Consider the following 19,609-nt stretch of genomic DNA (forward strand, 5'->3'; position numbering starts at 1 on the left):
TACTGGGGATTTATCCAAGGGATACAGAAGTGCTGACACATAGGGGCACATGTACCCCAATGTTCATAGCAGCACTGTCAACAATAGCCAAATCATGGAAAGAGCCTAAATGAACTGTTTTATTAAACAGAAAGGAAGACCTAGTCAAGGGGTGGTTGTCCTGGTTATGGAAAGCTAGCTCAATATATAAACTCTCCACATTCTCAAACTGGCAAGCAAAGACAAGAATTATCTGTCTTTGGTGAATGGATGGTGAATGGGAGGGGAGGGAAGGGAAGGGTCCATCATCATGTTTCTGCATCTGAATCTCAAGCCTAGCTTTGCTCCCACCAGTTAAATTTCAGAAAGACCCTGATACAGGACACCATCGAATTCAACATGGTGTAGATTGAACTCACATTATTATTTTATGTACCATGTAGAATGAAAAAGCCACTCACGAAACTGTTAACTGCTGTCAATTATGAGAGGTACTAAGTTTCTAAAATCAGAGAAGTGTGTATCTTAGGATCGAAGAAATACAGTACAAGCAATGAACTCTAATGAACGTGGTTCTGAAACTGACAATCACTCAGCACGCTGGGGAGGCTCCTGCTGACAGAGTGCAAACAACAGATTCTAGCAACATGGAAAATAGTCTGTACTTCAGATTTTAATAGAATTTGTGTTTTTTGTTTTGTTTTGTTTTGCTAGAAGAACTGAATACACATACACTAAAAGCAGAAGAAGTCACACCACCCTTTAGGTTTTAGCACTCAGATTCCTTATCTGTGAAATGGGTTGTGGTAAGGCTTACCCAAGGTCACATAAGTCAACAAACAGCACAGTATGTGGCACAGAGGAGGAGACTGAAAATCACGTTCTTCTCCCTTTGCTAAGTCTGAAGATATTTTGTGTTGCTCACAGTCAGTTTTGAAAGGAGGAAGGAAAGGTAAAGTGGTAGATGTCCAAAATCAGAATAAAAGTCAGAAGGGCCATATGATTTACAACAAATACCTGCTTAATGCTATTCCAAAGCAAATCTACTTTATTTATTTTTATTAAAAATTTTTAATGTTTATTTTTGAAAGAGAGACACAGTGCGATTGGGGGAGGCACAGAAAGAGGGAGACATAGAATCTGAAACAGGCTCCAAGCTCTGAGCTGTCAGCACAGAGCCTGATGGAGGGCTTGAATCCACAAGATGTGAGATCATGACCTGAGCTGAAGTCAGCTGCTTAACCAACTAAGCCACCCAGGTGCCCCAAAAGCAGATCTACTTTATGAGATGAAGTCATGCTATAATCAATTTTGTACTAATACTGAGCTATGTGCACATGGGAGAGTTTTCTTAATTAGGAGAAGAAGAAATTATAGTCTCACAGGATTCCAATGCCTGACTAAAAATCCAAAGCCTTTGCAATTAGATTCATAAAGAATAAAATATCAAGAATGTATGTGGCATTTAACTCACACTTTAATAAAAAAAAGTGTAATAAAACTTGTGGGTTACTTTTTTCAGTCACATTATATTTTTAGTATACAATGATGAGTAGATGAACTTCAGATATGGCTTGATTATTTTCTGAGGACCACAATTAATATTTATTCAGAGCAGATAACTTAAATTTAGATCCTTAGTGCTGCCTCTTTTACTGTAGTTGCAGCTGCTTCCAAAGGGACCACAATATGTGGGGCCCATATTTGACAGCGTGGACAGTTGCAAGAATTAGGGCAAAGAGATTTGTTGGCTTCCCATGGAAAGATTCATAACTGTGGCATGAATCTGAAGGGTTGAATGGGGCACTGTTTGGTGAGAAAGCAGGTAACTAAACACTCACAGGGAAATGCTAGTCTCTGAATACAATAACCACCCAAGGTACAAAAATGATGCCATCGTATGGGCTTTGTGCCACGTGAGGGCATAAAGCTTTTGAAAAGCCAGCAGTGCCCCCTTTGAAATAGCCTCTGTTTGGAAAGGCTAAGAGTGAATAAAGGGTTAAGTCGTCAGAGTGTGGCAATTCTGCGGAGAGGGTGAGCCTAGATTTCACTCTTTCCTGAGAGAGTGATGGAAAAAATTCTTGACCTTTTGGGATACTGATACATTTGTTGCTTGGAAGGCCTTCCATAATGGAGGAGGGGAGGGGAATCTCTGAGTGTAGGCCAGAATTTTGAAAACACGGATTCCATGAATGAAATGGGTCACTCTTTCCCACATTCATTCAGCACACATTGAAGCGCCTGCTCAATGCCAGGCTCTAGGCTGTCTGCAAAGCCATGGGGCCTAAAAAGCCTTACACGCAGCTGGGGCTTTAAAAGCCTCTGAGGCCTCAAGATATGAGGCAAAGGGGGGGGCGGGGAGGGGGTCCACAGGATTCCCCGCGAAGAGCTATGCAGCCATATAAGTAGGTACATCCCTCTCTTTTCTACCACTGCTGCGGCCTTCAAGGTCCACCCACCAGGAGACCAGCAACAGTCTTCGACAGACCTTTAGGCCAGGCCATTCCGCTCTATGTGGCCACCATTGCTACCTTCCTAAAACACAAACATGGGACAATGTTTCTGGCCGTGGAACGCAAGGCCCTGCCTGAGCTGGTGATGCTCCAGCCTCTAGCACTTACTCACCAATCCTGCAACTCACCTTCCTTTTCTTTCCTCTGTGCCTCTACCCATGCAGGACCCTCTGCCTGAAATGCACCCTTTCCTTCTTGTGTCTGCCTGCTGAACTTCTACTGATCCCTAAAAACTCATTTTTGATGTCTGTTCTTTTCAGTGTCTTCCTCACTGACCCTCAAAGCCCAGTTTCTGTCTGCTTTGCACAGAGCCTGGGAACTGCCGACAATAAATGTCAGCCTCCTTGCCCCCTTTCCTTCTCGGTGTTACTGCAGCACCTTATATCCTGCACTTGGGCTCTGTGTTATCATTATCTTTTTTGAACTTTGGCTAGAATCTGTGAGTTTTCTGGGGGAGTATGACTGTGTCTTATTTATCTCTGTGTCCCAAGGAAAGCATCTGGCATAGAGCTGGCTAGTCCATTATTAAGTTTTCACTGAGGCAGAAGAATTAAAAAGATAAATCAGGAAAAGAAAAAGATAAAGCTGGACACCAGTTATTTTTCCATAAGGCTAAATGTGTTTACCTAGATTTTCTTCTGAAAGTATGTACTTAGAGCTTCTGGCTTATTCGAAGAACCTTTAATTTCTTGTACCGCTGAAAAAAAATGACAGAGCTGGACAATCATGGACTCTGCCTGAGTTCGATTCTGCACTCTGCCACTACTAATGTTATATGACCTCTCTGCGCCTCAGTGTCCTCACCTGGAAAATGGGCAATATAATTGTGACCAGTCCATAAGATTGTTATGAACGTTAGATAGCTAGATACTGAGGCAAACACTCTCCTCATCTATGAAACTAAAATGATAGAGGTTTCTTTCTTAAAGTCCTTACTAAATACAATTAAAAAAAATTAGAAATGTTGTATTTGTTTTCCAGACTTCTACCTACCTGCAAAGATGTGCAAACATATTTTTATTTACTTTTGAAATTTTGATGGTCTGTGGAATCCAAACATCTGGGGCATTATTGTTTTTCAGTTATGTAGAACTCAAAAACAGACATCAGCCACTGGATGGGTTTCTTAAAACCAAGGTCCTAGAGTCTATAGGCAACCCAGTCCCACTGAGAGGAGTCCTGGATCTACCAAACTGAAGTTAGGAAAGTGGAGCTCTCGGAGCTAAGAATGGCTGCCTTGGATGAAGGCAGGTTGGGGCTAGTAACAGGGACACGACAGAGGTACTGGAAAATCAGAATCCCTCCCATCAGAGAACAGAGAACATGCCAGAGTGATGTCTAAAGATTTATAAAATTCCTGCATACAAACAGTTTCTGCAGAGCAAGCTAAACCTTTTGAGGAAAAATCTACCATCATTAGTGCTCTATAGGCCACTGCCTGGCTTTTTAATCACTTGAATGAGGGCCTACTTTAAGCACAGTTCTAACATGGAGAAGACAGGTGTTTATGGATCAATAAGCATAGAGACAAAGTAATACATTCATTAAGCTTAGGTTTCAGCATTACTAAAAAAGAGGATTCCAGGAAATAAAAAAAGCATAATTCAAAGAAGTGACCTTAAATATAAATCTTTAGAGTTTTAGAGTTTTTCTACAAATTCTTTCTTGAATCACAATAAATAATGAATTAATGTGTCTATTTCTTTAGGCAGAGACCCCCTTACATCAGCAATAGTTAAATACACAGTTTAAAGAAAATAATATCATGACAGCAACATAAAACCAATGGAAATTACTGGCAAATTATTTCCTGCCTTCTCTGCCTCCCATCTCAATCCTTTCTGACATTATACATAGAAAGACCCATCTTTAGAACCATGTCTGTTTTGTTCAACACAGTATACCCAGGACTTAACACAGGGCCTGTCATTCAGCAGGCTCTCAATGAACATGCTAGTTTGCACCAAGGGAAGGGATGGAACTAACATTTCGTGGTGACTTGCTATGTGCAGGGTCCCACATGAAGTTAGTTTCACATATACATCATCAAAGTCTTCACATTTTTCATCAATATGGAAAGCAAGAGCAATGAAACCCATCGATATGATGCAGGTCTAGGGACAGGACAAGTTTTTATAGGCTTCAGAGCCTCCCCCGGCTCCTTCTTTCCAGGTTACCCTGATGTTTATAAACCAACAATGATCTCTGAGTTTTTACTCAAGATGATTTTCCAGCAGTTTTGTAGTATCTTTGGCTTCTTCTGCATATGATATCTCAGCATTTCAACCCCTCTCAACCAAGGCTAGCTTGGCTGGCTCTTATTTAAAGATCTCAGAAGCCATAATAGAAAGAGAATAAACTCTTTCTCAAAAGAGTACAGACTCAAAGGAAAGAGATCCAGATGCCAGGATCTGGATTCCACCTGCTGGGTTTTCCTGGCAAATATGCCTCAAATCTCTCTGCGAATATTTATATTTTGCACTAAATTATCTGCAAAATCAAAGGGCTGGGATAGGTGACTAATTCATTCATTCAAACAACAAACTTACATTGAACATTCTGTCATTATCAAACTCTTTGTCTGGGATATAAACATATCTAAGACAATGTAAAACCAAACTTCGGCCTTCAAAGAGATCCCAGTTGAGTAAGGTCACATTTGATGCCATCTTAAAGATTCTTTTAGCTCTCAAGTGCTAATCATCTATGTCCTGGGAATATAAATATCAGTTAAACTCATTCTTAACAGTAATTTCAAAGCATGTTTGTTATCTCATATTGGATACAAGCACCAAAGCAAAAATAAAAGTGTGTAGCACATCAGGGAAATGATATGCTGTCTCAGTGTCAAATGGTTATAACAACTTTAATGAAAAAACAGACTATTAAAAAAACCAAATCTCTCCCTTAAATCTCACTTCAGCACCTGAAGAGTAGGAATTCTTATTGTTTCCATTGTGCTTTTTCATGTCTGGGTCTACTGATGAAGTACAATACTTGAACAATACTCTAGCAGACTTCAAATGGTGCCTGAGCAGCTGGCCAAAGTAGGCTGAGAAATTGGACACCCTACCCTACCTTACGATGGGAACCCAGTGAGGTATATTTATTTTATTGGACAGTTTGAATTTATTATACGTTGCTCATAATTTCCTGTCTCATTTCTTTAGTGCTCTTGGAATTTATGTCAGGATGTCTTAGGTTATCACACTCCTTCCCTCCTTTGTCCCAACATTTATGCCAACAGACTGAACTGACTTAGAGAAAGTCCCCGGACAAAAATTGAAAGGGGAAAATACCCAAAGCTTTAGTTGGAGAATGGCAGAAGCTTTGGAAAAAAATCTGAAAAAGCAATGAAGATGAAAATGGAAACTCTGTGAAAATTAATGTAGTGTAGAATTGGCGAACATACCACTTATTTCTTTAAACAAATAGAAGAAAGAACCCGCTTATGAGGTGCACCCAAATAATTCACAGGTGGTGAAACTATTAGAGTCTTGCAATTTCTTGCCTCAGAAGTGGAATAAATCTCCTATATTATAAATGGTGTATGCTCACACATGTGATTTTTCTGTTAGTCCCTTTATTTCAACTATCCCCCTTTCCATGCACAAGGCTTTTTTGGTTTTATTATAATTAATTTATTTTAATAAGAATTGTAGAGAAAAATCTAGTGAAGATGGGAGATGCAACCTACTAAAGCAATAGCACTTTAGAAATATGGTATGGAATATGCTTGTATTTTTCTTGGATTTCTTGGTTGATAATAACTTGCTTTATAATAAGTAAGCACAATGTAGTAGAAACTACATCAGACTGCAGTCTGCCAGCATGATGCCCTGATGGTAGGACAGATGAAAATGCCCTAGACACTGGTCACTCCTAATTAACAGTAATTCTCACAATGATATGAATTTGTTTTGAGGACAGTTTTTTTTTCCCTAAAGAATTTATCTTCACTAAAAATTTGTTCTGGTGTGTTCTGCTACACAAACTGATATTCTCAACAATGAACACTGGAAACAAGTTTTAATGTTTGAAGTCAAGTACTGTCTGATAATATCCAGAAGGATAATATGCATGAATAATCTGTGGGAAGCCATAGTTTACATTTACACATGGATAGGATTAAACGATAGTGTCTATGCAGATATAGAAGAGTTCCTTTTAAGATGAGTCAGCTTTCAATTGTGGGGCATTTGAAAATAGTGATGCCCATGACAGAACTATTCCCTACAGAAGAGTGTTTTGAAAACTTTAAAAAATAACTCAACAACAAAATGCCCAATGAACAGGTGCCTGGGTGGCTTAGTTGGTTAAGTGTCTGACTTCAGCTCAGGTCATGATCTCACGGTTTGTGGGCTCAAACCCCGTGTTAGGCTCTGTGCTGACAGCTCACTGCCTGGAACCTGCTTCAGATTCTGTGTCTCCCTCTCTCTCTCTCTGCTCCTCCCCTGATCACACTGTCTCTGTCTCTCAAAACTAAATAAATGTTAAAAATTGTTTAAATGGCTCATGAACTACCAAACTCCTCATTTTTAAGAATTTTTCTTTTTGTTTCTTGTTTATTTTTGAGAGATAGAGACAGTGTGAGCAAGGGAGGGTCAGAGAAAGAGAGAGAGACACAGAATCTGAAGCAGAGTCCAGGCTCTGAGCTAACTGTCAGCACAGAGCCTGATGCGAGGCTCAGACCCACAAACTGTGAGACCAAGACCTGAGCTGAAGCCGGATGCTTAACCAACTGAGCCACCCAGGCACTCCCAAACTCCTCATTGTAAGGACAGTGTCTTTATCTTTCATGAAGGTTGGCTCTTTGTTGGGCATACAGTTGGTGACAGACAAATCTCATAAATGAAAGTAGTCACTTGATGTTTTTGGTACTGTAGAATTTACAAAACACCTCAACATCTAATGCCATATTTGGAAAGTTAGGTGGGCAAGAATAGCACATGGATGACGAGATGGTGCTGAAGTCAATTCTGTGACTAGAGCAGGATCACAGAAGTAGAATCAGTGCTATAGCCCAGATGGTTATGCTCTAAAACCAGCCACACTCTTTCACGATACCCGAGACATCGGCAGGGAAAATACATCAAAGATGGTTGAGACTAGGTCAAGAGGTGTGTTTCACTTGGGATGCTGTCGTGTGAAACATTTGGGATTTTTGCATTTAGGACTCTGTTCCCCTTTCTGTCACTCATTTACCCCTTTATCTACTGACATTCTGTCCTGAGAGCAGCATTAGTGTTTTGCCTTAGTTTCCGATTCTCCATATCTCTTTCTGTTTTCTTTGCCTTTGGTTCTGCACGGTTCTATGTCCCCGGCTGGGTTGGTTGGCTGGCTCTGTTCCAGGAGATTCCAACTATTTACAACCCTGCCTCTCTTGGTTCTTTTTCTCATTTATAGTGTCATTCATTCCTGGATTCTAGGTTTGAACAATGAGCATGGACCCACTTTCCTATTTTTCCTTCTGTCATCATGGTCTGCAGGTTATGGCATACCTAGAGCATGTTGGGGCTATGCAGTAAGTTGCACATCACAAGATTAAACCATCATTAGGATGACATGACATTTTTTAATTTCAATTTTTCCATATAACAAATGGAAAGTAGAATTAACACTGACTTACAAGTGAGTGCTAGCAGGCATGGCATTAAAATTTGAAGCGTATTTTATTTAAAAAGATTTTCAGTATAATAAACAACACTTTTCCTCAAATTTGTGTTTTAAGACAAAAAGGTTTGGGCCACCTGAGTGGCTCAGTTGGTTGAGCCCCCAAGTTTGGCTCAGGTCATGATCTTGTGGTTTGTGAGTTTAAGTCCCACATTGGGATCACTGTTATCAGTGCAGAGCCCATTTTAGATCCTATGTCTCACTCTCTCTGTCCCTCCCCTGCTTGTGCTCTCTCAAAAATAAGTAAAACACTTTTTTAAAATGTTTACTTCTTGGTAGTGGGTGAATGAATTTCATAAATGGAATTTTATGACAGAAGATGTGTGGGGTTCTTCTCCATGAAGTTGTTCAGGGACCCTGGCCTTCCACTTGGTGGCTTTGCCATTCTCTAAGGTCTTGAAGTTCCCTACTGGAGTCTCTTCATCCAGGAGGTAGGTAAAGAGAGTGCTGAATGTTTGGAGGATTACATGGCAGACGTGAGGGTGAGAAGAGCCATCTATAACTTCTAACTCTATTCCACTGACTCATAATCACATTGCAACATCCAGTCACAGCAAAGGCAGGGAAATACAGTTTATCCTGTGTCCTGTCATAAAAAGAAGTGAGTTATGGTGAACCCATAGCATTATCTCTGCTAAAATGAGAGTTTATAGCTACCCTCCATTTTTATAAGATTGTGGCAAATATAAGTATTATTTCCTCCTGAGAGCAAATTTCATAAAAGGAAAAATACTTGTGAACCAAATGGGCTAAGCAAGATATGAAACATGCAAACTTCCTTCTAATTATCAATAGCAATAAGGATTGTTCTTCCACTATTGTTCATTGTATAGATGTATATGTTTAAGAACGAGAAAGAAAAACAAAATATTTATCTTCTCTTAAGAATTTATTAGCTTGTTGACTTGGTCTTACTAAGACCAGAATTAGTGAAATGCTTTACATGTGAAATGGAGTTCACATTACCCTGTCCCATTTGTACTTTACCATCTTTTTTACTTTTCTTGCCAAGTCATTCTTATCCATTCACTCACTCATTCATTCAACGATGTCCACTGAGATCTAATTACTAGGCATTCTGACAGAGGTAGGGAGAACAAGTCACTCCTGTCGCCACCCACAATTTCACAGAGTGGACAGAAATGTAAGCACACTATGAGAAGTACAGGGACAGAGATAAATGCAAAGAAGCCCAAGGACTAGAAGAAATGACATCTTAAAACACTGTAGAGATTGCAATTATGTACGTATGCCTCTGAGAAACAAAGACTAAAAGCTACTTCTTTATTGGTAGAATTTGCGGTCTGGGTAGCCAAACAGAAATTATGGTATTTCTTTTACAGAGAGTTTCAGTAGTTAATGAGATAAGATATATGTCTATGACCGAAATAGAGACCCTTAAAAGATACAGGGAAATATTCAAACTGCTTTATCAACATGGAGCCTCTGGAAATCAACAAATAGCAAGTTTGAGGTCACTGGTGGATACTGACTATTACCATTGAGGCATCTTCTTGACACGGCCAGAAAACTAACTGCTCTACATGCTGGGTGCTCTCGTTAGCAAAATCCCCAGGAGGGGAAGCCGGAACAGTTAAGCTTTATTCAACATAGGTTTTAATCTTGAAGTTTGGGAATTGGGGAGATTTAGTCATTTACTTTTGAGCTCATGGAAAGAAGGGGTTGATAGCAACAGCTTACCCCAGTTAGCAGGCGGGCTCCCCACACAGCTGTGCTGGCCTATTTCAATTAGGATCCTTGAAGACTTACATCACCTCTGGTATGCCAGTCCTAAGCCGCTCATGAGCCAGGACTGCCAATCAAGCCAAAATTCAACCACATGGTATAGTTTTTATGATGTAGACAGAAAATGACAACAACCTGTCTTATTCTGGTGAAAACAGAAAGTTGGAAGTCTGCTCTTTAGAAGAAGAAAATTAGTAAAAAACAGCAAGCCTGTAAAACCTGATTTAGACACTTTTTCCTGTGATTATCTCAACATGCTTAACTAGTAGGTTATTCATGATGACTCAAGGAATGCTCTCACTCAAGAAAAGACTAGGGCCCTTATGCTAGGCGAGGTCGCTTCTGGGTCACTGTACTCATGAGACCACAAGAAACAGTAGAATATGCAGAATGAGGGAAGGGCAGAATGAAACAAACAATTTTACCGGAGAAACTTAAATAATTTAGACCTGGAGCCTGAAACAGACAAATGAAAAGCAGAGCTGTCACTTGACCAGAGAAACTAGACTCTGTACATGAAGTCAGGAAACACCAAGAATGTGGAGAATTAGTAAGCCAGGTGATAGCCTCTGGATGTCCTTTCCTCCTCCCTTGAATTAGTTCACAAACAGCTATGATGCTTATGTAGAGAAGGCATTCTACCAGGTGCTACAGGAAATGCAGACATTCAGAGGACACTATATTTTTCCTGAAAGAGTTTAAAATTATATTTTGATTAAACCAAAAGAAAGTGCAGAACCAAATTACCAGAGCGTGTCTCATCCAAACAATTCCTGTGCAAATCGCAACAACGTTAACTAGTTTTTTTTAATGAATAACAGGTACAGTGGTTAACCACACTTTACTCATTAAAATTACACAAACCCTGACCTTAATTTCGTTATTATTTGAACTTCATGCAGCATCTAAGTTTGAGTACTAGTCTACCCCATGGTGTGCTAGGGGATGGCTTTCTGCCTTATTCATACACACTGATAAAGCAGAATGCACAAACAAATATGTTCACTTATCCATTTTCTCTCTTTTTCTCAAGACTTTAATATACATGTGGTGTTTCAAGGAAAACTTCTCTGGTGTAACAGAATTCTTCTGTAGTTCACTAGTGACCACTATTGGACATACTTCCTTCAGTTTATATGAAGCTGGTTCATATGAAAATAATAACGGGAGCCAGAAAGTGGTCCTGATCAGACCTGAACACTAAAAACAGGAGTCTGAGGAAACAAAATTGTTGCTGACCATGTCTAGACAAGAAACTTTACAAAAACAGTTAGAAAATAGGGTATAAATAAATGCCTCATTATGTTCTGTAGATTTAGGTGAAAAATCCTGAGGCTTGATTTAAAGAGAATCTAGGCATGAGAATAAGAGATAGATGTAGAGGGAGCAGTTATAGAAAGGTACTTGGGTATGTGCACACATGCACCTGTGGGCACACACATGCACACATACGAGCGCACGCACACACACACACACACACACACACACACACACACACACACCATTTATTGGAGCAGCCCACAGTCTGCTGTAAATAAGGGACTTAACATTCATTCCACAAGCTAATGGTGCTTCTCGCCATCCAAGATAGATCCACTTAGATAATAGCGGAGGACAGTGCCAGAGCAATTGCAGGGAATGGGCTATTGTGTTTGACTAGTTTCCATGTATAAATTAGTACAGAGAAGAAAAAGAAATTCAACAGAAAAACACATGTCCTTTATTATAATTCTGAGTGTTACTCTTGCAACTCTCACAATAGCAGGCGAAAGAGCTTAAAACCACTTAAAAGAAACAAAAAGCAAATGCAAATTTGATTAAATGCCTTTCTGACAAAGAAGTGATTTGACTTCAAGTTTGGATGGACACCTATGTCAATGGCCGGTCATGGTTTTTGCCACATTCCTTTTGAGCTACATAGTTGGGACAAAGGAGGGAGAATGAAAAAAGGGGAACAGGGTGGAAGACCAGGGAAGATGGGTGATGTGACTGAATTCAACCTGAATATCCGGGTGAAATCTCCTGATCATAAGTATTTTCCTGTTGTGTGCAGAGCAAAATAGATGTCTGTGATGTATGAGCTTTGTATGAAAATATGATACAGAAAGACAGGGACCTAATTCTCTCAGAAAGCATCCTCCAAAGGGAAAGGATTTTGACAAAACTGAGGGTCAGCAACATTTGATATTGTCATACTCTCAAGACCCAACACAGGGGATTCAGCTGTCAGTGATAATGAACGCTGTTTTTGACACAGAAATTGGATTCATCACTAAACAAATGGGATGTTTTCCAATACAGTTAAAGGGATCTTCAAAAATTACATAAATTAATTCTAGAAGTAGACTCATATAATATATAAAATAATTATGGGGAGAAAAAGCCCCCTTGTTCAATTTCTCCATCCAGACTGAAGGCTGAGCTGAAACTGTCACACTTCTAGTTCTAAGTCAACTGCTGACGAGGCTCATAGGCTCATAGGTCAAGAACGTAATTTTGGTCACAAAGCGGATGGGGGCAGTTAATAAGCATGGGTAACCAGCACCCATAATATTGTCCATAATTTTAATGGTCAAGATGAGGCAAAACCCCTAACTATCCAAGAAAGACTACAGAACAACTGACGCCTTGCTTCCATCATTGCTAAACACTTTCCAACCAAAGCAAACAACTTATTTTCTCTCCATTATTCAACTTTTGCATTCAAATATAAGCTTGTTTCCCTATCTGTAAAATAGGTTTAAATATGCCTATTTGCAAGCTGATAGTGCAGATTCCTTGTAACACTTTTCAGACAACTGGCCTAGTGTTTGACATATTCAGACACACAATATGGGGACGGTATTAATAATGCTGTCATTACTCTGCCCAGGGACATATCTTCTCATTCACAAGTCAGTTCTTTCCTGTGACTCTCAGAATCCCAATTCATTTAAATACAGACCTAAGACAAACCTGGATTTGGTTTCATTTTATTCTTATAATACAATGATTATGATTTAAACAAAATATGTTTTATATTTGAAATCTGATAGGATGAAATACTTTTTTTCCACATAAGTCTAATTACATGCTCAAATACATATATGAATATTCAAGATGTCAAAGGGGGATATAATGCAATTACCAAATGGGTATCAAAACAGTCTATTCCTGAATGGGGCAGTTTTTTCCAAAATAGAATGAGATCATATTTCCCTATGAAGATACCAAAAAAGTAACGTGTATTGGTAATTGGCCTTGTGATGCAATTAAATTAGGGAAATAACACACACTTGTTAAAGATCACAAAGAAGGAAAGACAAGGCAAACTAATGGTGTGTATATAAGTAACGTGTCCCATATGGAAAAAATGAGGCACCTTTCATAAATTGCTCGCTCCACTAGTCATAAAGCACACCTAAACATTCTGCTTTTTATATTCCTCACAACAGCTAAAACTTAGTCTATTCATGCTTAAAATTAGTTTGCCTTTAAAGTTCTTTTAAAACCTGAAACAAATATTTCTGTAGTTATAGCATTTGCAGTGCAGCACTATGATTTCTTGGCTACAGTGATGCAAATTAAGAAGTGGGAATGTATAAAATATTTAAACACTGTCTGACTACTCTATCTCAAGAGTCTGTGGGGTTTTTCAATTTGTACCAAATGGCTTGCTTCCCTTCTTCAAAATTATAGTGTAGATGAAATTTGACAGAAGCTAATCAGAATAAAACATTCCTTTAGCATCAAGGAATCAATGCAATCTATATAGTTGTTACATTTTTACCTTGTTTCTTTCTTGCCTTGTTACCTTCTGAGAGAGTGCTGGCATACCATCAGTGTGACAAGGAGAGCTACAGTCACGTTTGTTTGGAATCAGTGTGTGCAAATTTTGGAATCGAACCTTCAGATGAGGTTTATGAAGCTGTCTGCCCAGAACACTCTGGTTTAAAAAAATGTGCATTGCTATTAATATTTTGAGTGTAGATTTTTTTTGGACAGTAAAAGTTCATTTTCTGCCCATAAAACCAAGTATGAGTCACAACGGAACATTTACTTTGAGTCAAAAATGCAGTGTGTGCTGATGTTCAAGAGCAGAGCATCTTATCACTGTGATTATGGAAAGCAGACGCACAAAAAAGTCAGCGTTTTCTTCTTCTTTAAAAGCAGATCTGAGATCAAAGACCATAATCCTCAATTCATAAATACTAGCATTAACTTGTATCCATAGAGGACTTACAGTAATTATGAGCTATAATCCAGGTTGGCTGCAAACGGGCTCTCATTCCGTCTTTTACCTGGTTCCCTAGCACATGTGCACCTACGGAGAAGGATTCATAAAAGGCAGTGGGGGAAAGCCCCTTACAGCCCATCCTTCAAAAATTCCAGGAACACCACAACCAGTGAGTTTGATTTTAGGACGTCATTTACCCAAATTCCAAGCATACACGCCACCATTTATACGGTCCCCAGATAAGGAACTCTGGCAGTATATCCTAAAGTTCGAGTCTCAGTATTATGTTTTATCTCTCACTATCCCACAGAGTCTTGCCAACTTTATTTTGCTTGGGAAGTTGGGGGGTTAACGTTCTGAAATAAGTTTATATTTCTTTTCTTAAAATCATGTGAATTATTTTACCTGGTGTTTGAAGATAAAGACACACACACACACATGCACATACACATCACCGCCAACAGCACCCAGGCTAAGTGGCAATAACAACGTATTGAAACGAAAAGTCATTTACCAGGAGCAGGAAAGCCAGAAAGAGGATCGGTGTGCCAGGAGTTGCCCGACGGCAGCATTCCATGCTTGGATCCTTGCCGGAATCCGAATCGGACACTGAATAAGCTGCTAAGTGCTCCTCGGCTTGCTGTCACATCCAGTACTGGTGCTAACACTCCAGCTCTGCCTATCAGCTTCCATCAGCCCCGCTCACATTTCCTGACCGAGGGTGGGTGGGTTGGTGGATGGGTGGGGGGTAAGCTGAATGGAATCTCTCTCCGAGCAGGCAGCCAGCCAATCAGGCTCCTGCTAATCAGACGTGCTGAATAACAAAGCGTGGGGGGGGGGGGGGGGGAGACAGAGAAAGTGTAACAGTGCGAGCAAAAGAAAAAAAAAAAGGGGAAACCAGACGAAAAAGAAAGGAGAGCAGAGCTCGCGGCAGCGGAGAAGAGAAATGCAAAAGATGCAGAATTGCAAGAGATGAAGCAAAGCCCTCTACTTTTAACTAACCTGGTGGGTTCTTTGTGAGATACCTATCTGCCTTTTGCTTGTGCCGGTGTCTGTTGCTTTGCGAAGTACAGTAGCTCCCTGTGACTCCGTATTGTTCCATTCAGGAGAGAAACTTAATCCCTGTCAATATATAACATATGCCATAAAGGGGAAGAGCCATAGACAAAAACTGACTTAATGTGCCTTTTAGACGTGTTCTGTGCAACTGCTTTATTCCTTTTCCCTGAAGCTCCTCTTTGTTTTTTCAAACCCTGACTAGGAAAAGAGAGGCTACATAAGTTTTTGGAAGTTCCTAAACCTAAATAGTGACCTAAGTTACTTTAGGTAGTAATGACTTCATCTCGGGGTGGAGAAAGAAAAAGCGAGTTATTTCTTTGTAAAGTGACAATTTTAAATGTCACAGGTTTACTACACTAAAGGCGCAATTAGAAATTTAGAGTCCCTGGTTTTTAAAAAAAAGCCCTTTAACAAAGACTGGAATGAAAGGGGCTGAAATTTGGGCTTGAGGAACAGCCTGGTTTTGACACACTGCCAACTCACAGCTATCTACTCTGGCAGGGGGAGGGGAAGAAAGGGTGAATTAAATCTTCAGTTAATTCCCAAACCTTTTAACTAGCAGCTTCAGCCTTGTCCTTATCCATGTCCTTTATCAGAGCCGCTGTAACATAGCAGAAAAGGCTGAAGTGAGTTTTATGTCCTCTTGCCTTCTACTGTTGCAAGAGGCATGGACGGCGACGCTCTGGAGGAAGTGCTGATGAGCAGTGAAATGACTAAGAGGCCAGCAACAGCAAAGAGAAGGTCAGGAAGCTTCGAAGTCTGGTTAATCCACTAGCGATCAAGATTTGACTCTACCAAAGGAGGATTTTATTACAGTTTTAGAAAAGTGTCAAGTGTCAAACAAGGACATCTTTCTCCTTATCTGATAAAAAAAAAAGCATTGAGTGTTTGAAAGGATGAAATAGCAAACTTGGCCTTACATTTCCATTGGTGTGTCACCAGGAAGTGTTTCCTTTGTAGATTTCTTGATAGCCCAGAAATATGTATGATGGAGGTAGAAGATGAGGAGAATTAAAGTCCTTTCCTCCCATTAGTAAAAAATATCCATGAGAGTTATGAACAGACAAATATGGAAAACCTGATGAGCCCATAATGGGCGTGTGAATGCAGGCAGGTCTGCCTACATACATATCTGCAGTGCTGCTTTTCGGAAAGGTGAAGAAAAGCAGCTAGGTTGTTCGACATATTAGAGCCTTCTGATACAGAGATTTTTCTTCTATTAAAGAGTTCCAACTGGTTCTATAAAATGGAATATTTTATTAAACACTGCTTCTTCCCTCTTCACACATAATCATCACTCAATAGGCAGAGCCCAAGGCATGAACAGGTGGTGGGAAAAGGAAGAGTAGCAACAGTGGTAATGATATGATATTATTGGCAGAAGAATGGCCATGAGTAGCTCTTCTAGATTCCTTCCTACTTTGGAAATAAATATGATACAGATATTTTGAGTCAGAGATTTCTGCCTTAAGTTCAACAGACATGTTGATGTGCAGCATAATGGTCACCTTCACCTCAAAAAAGTTGCTAGATATCATACTAGTCTTAAGTCAACCCTCAGTAACCCACTGAATGTCTGGAGGTCACACACCACAATATCTCATGCTTCTGGTCCCAGTGCTCATAGCATTTCCTTTCCTGTTAAGGATTTCCAGAGAAACTAGGAAAAGCAATTGTGTCGTCAAACATTACACAGTCCAGGGCAAGCTCCATGCTTACTGTAATTTTAGAAAAAGGAAAACAAGATCAAGTTGGGGGAGGGTCATTGTGGTATGTTTTGGGGATGAGATAATTTTAACAATTACCAAAGTTTATGTCATATCTTTAAAGGCTGAAAATGGTTTTACACTCATAGTTGCATTTGACCTTTATGACTAAGTACTTATTCCATTTGATATATGTGGAAAATCAGGCTCAGAGGAATTAAATGAGTTGCCTCAGGACCCACTGGCCAGAAGTGGCCTTTGACTAGGATCTTCTGGCCCTAAATCATTTTTCTCTCATATGTAGATACCTACATATGTATATGTACCTATGCATATACACATGTATGTATGTATACGTATGTTTATATACACACACATACACACATAGACACTTTCAGATGCTGGCAGTGGTGTCCTACTGGCTGGAGGGTAATGTTTATGGTGAAAGTAAAGGAGTAGAAGGCAGGCTACCCAGGTTTTACCATGGGTATATGTTACCTGACAGTGGAAAGTATCTGATTTCAATCTACAGTTTCTCTGTCTCCCACCTTTGTCATTTCTAAAACCTTATCTAGTACCAAGAAAAAATAACATAAAACCCTAGGTAATCAAGATGCTCACTAATGGTGACTTGGGAAAGGCCCCTTACGACATGGGAGCAGGGCACTGGCCAAGCTCCTTTTCCCTCTGCAGGTATCTGCATTAAAGCCGTCTCACCAGTGTCTGAGCAGCAGCAGTGGCTACAGCTGCCATTATACTGGTTACTGGCTCCCTGTACAATATATTAGGTGAAATGAAAGCAGAAGCAAGAGAGAGAGTGTCAGGGCTGTCTGAAGCATCATTCCAAATGGTATGGATTTAACAATACTTAATTTAAAAAACACCAGCTTGGACAGGAGCAAGCTGTTAACATTCAGTGTGCTTTATGACAGGAAAGAGTGAGCTAAACTCTCAGAATTTCTCTCCCTGGGGAGAATGCATTACAGCATTCGCGCCAGAGCCACCTGTCTCTTCCTGAAGTTGGGCCTCCTCGCTTGGCCCTCCGGTTGCAGTATGTAGAGTGGAGAGGGCAGAGAGTCTTCTGGAAAGAACTCAGGGGTGGGGAACCTTGATGATCTGGGTAGAACCCCATCTCCCTTCTTGCAGGAGGTGGTAATGACAGTGTCTGAGACTTAGGCTCCTTGCAGGCATGCATGAAAGTGGTTTAATTTTCCTTGCTCATTCTGAAAATTAAAAAGAGGAAAACATAGTGTAGGGATGAAGAAGACAAAACTATAGGAAGCCGACTGCTACTCTCAGGGGCAGAGCTGGAATTTGACCAGGAGTTTGTAGCTCTCCAATTCACACAACATCCTTTCAACACCAAAGCAATTGGAATGTTTGTTACAGTTTTCAAGTCATCTTTCACACATGGCTTCATGTGATGTGAGCAGAAACTCTATAAGGTAGAGAGTGATTATTATCCTCAATTTAAAGGTAGCAAAACTGGTGCTCTTCTCTGGTAAGCACATTCATCAACATTACTTATTAGCAGGTGGGAATTGGGGGCTATATCTGTGGTCTTTCATCTGGACAATTCCTTGAAAGGCTGACTGATGAAAATAATTGCATTTATTGAGGCTCTCCAGTGTGCTAGATACTAGATACTTTATTATTTCATATAATCCTCACAACAACACTATGGGAGAGGTACATTTATTATTCTCAAATGGATATGATTTATGGTCAGTTAGCACTCAACATTGGTCCCAGCTAGTGCCTTCTTGAAATGTAGAAGCCAAAAACCTAGCAACTACAGTTCCTAGACTCCCTTGCAGCTAGGGTACCAGATATAATTTAGATTTGGCTACTCAGGAGCAGTCCTGTAAGACTTAAAAGAAGTGAGACAGAGACCACACTTCACTCTCTCCATTTGTAAGAATGGCTAAAGAGCAATGCAGTTTGTCTGCAACCATGGCAACCTGTCACTATCTTTGTGGGTGAAAAGAGGCAAGCTTGGGGAATGCAGTTTCTCAGTTGTATCAGAGAAGGTGTGTAGCCTTGTTACACCCAGCCCTTCCATTTCCATCCAGTTGGTGATTTACTGGTTACAGAAGAGGCAGCAGATCCCGTGGTGATCTGTTACTACAGAGGAGCATGGGAGTCTTCAGAAAGCTCAAAAAGTTGGCAATTCCAACTTTTTGTGAGTTAATGAATTCCTTTATCAATATAACACTTTCCACTTTAATTAGTAAGAGGAAATTCCATTCTCTTAAACAGAACACTTGACTGATATGTCCCCTTTACCAAAGGAGAAAACTGAGGCCTGGAGAATTCATTAATTTTCCAGGATTACATATCCACAGAGGGGAAGGGCTAGGATCTCAGGGGGAATCTGTGTTCTTAACCACTAATCTACCCTGCCTCTTTGTAGAGCAGAGGGCTATCATTCAGACAAGGGAGAGATCATTGCTAGTTTGAGGAGTCAGTAAGGCGGACTGAAATGGAAGAAACAGAAATTGAAAAACACCTTGAGATATACATAGACTCTTTGATTTTGTTATTTTTCTTCTTTTTTATAAAATTTTATTTAAATTCAATTAATTGACATATAGTATGATACTGGTTTCAGGAGTAGAATTCAGTGATTCATCACTTACATATAACCCAATGCTCAACACAACAAGTACCCTCCTTAGTCCTCATCACCCATTTACCCATTCCTCATCCACCTCCCC

General features: G+C 40.0%; 1 protein-coding gene across 2 annotated transcripts in view; it reads right to left on the reverse strand.

Moving 5' to 3' along the window:
* ADAMTSL1 (ADAMTS like 1) overlaps window positions 1-19,609 on the reverse strand; it is an 877,850-nt gene that overhangs the window by 366,540 nt on the left and 491,701 nt on the right. The window contains exon 1 of one of the 2 annotated variants that reach the window (XM_029920116.1): window positions 14,642-14,714. The exons of the other annotated variant lie outside the window; for it this stretch is intronic. Coding sequence (XP_029775976.1) covers window positions 14,642-14,704 — 63 coding nt within the window. The 5' untranslated portion in view covers window positions 14,705-14,714. Of the gene's footprint in view, window positions 1-14,641; window positions 14,715-19,609 lie in introns of those variants that run through there. 2 annotated transcript variants of the gene reach the window in all.

Source organism: Suricata suricatta, chromosome 13 (genome assembly GCF_006229205.1).
Source record: "Suricata suricatta isolate VVHF042 chromosome 13, meerkat_22Aug2017_6uvM2_HiC, whole genome shotgun sequence".
NCBI classification, from domain to species: domain Eukaryota; kingdom Metazoa; phylum Chordata; class Mammalia; order Carnivora; family Herpestidae; genus Suricata; species Suricata suricatta.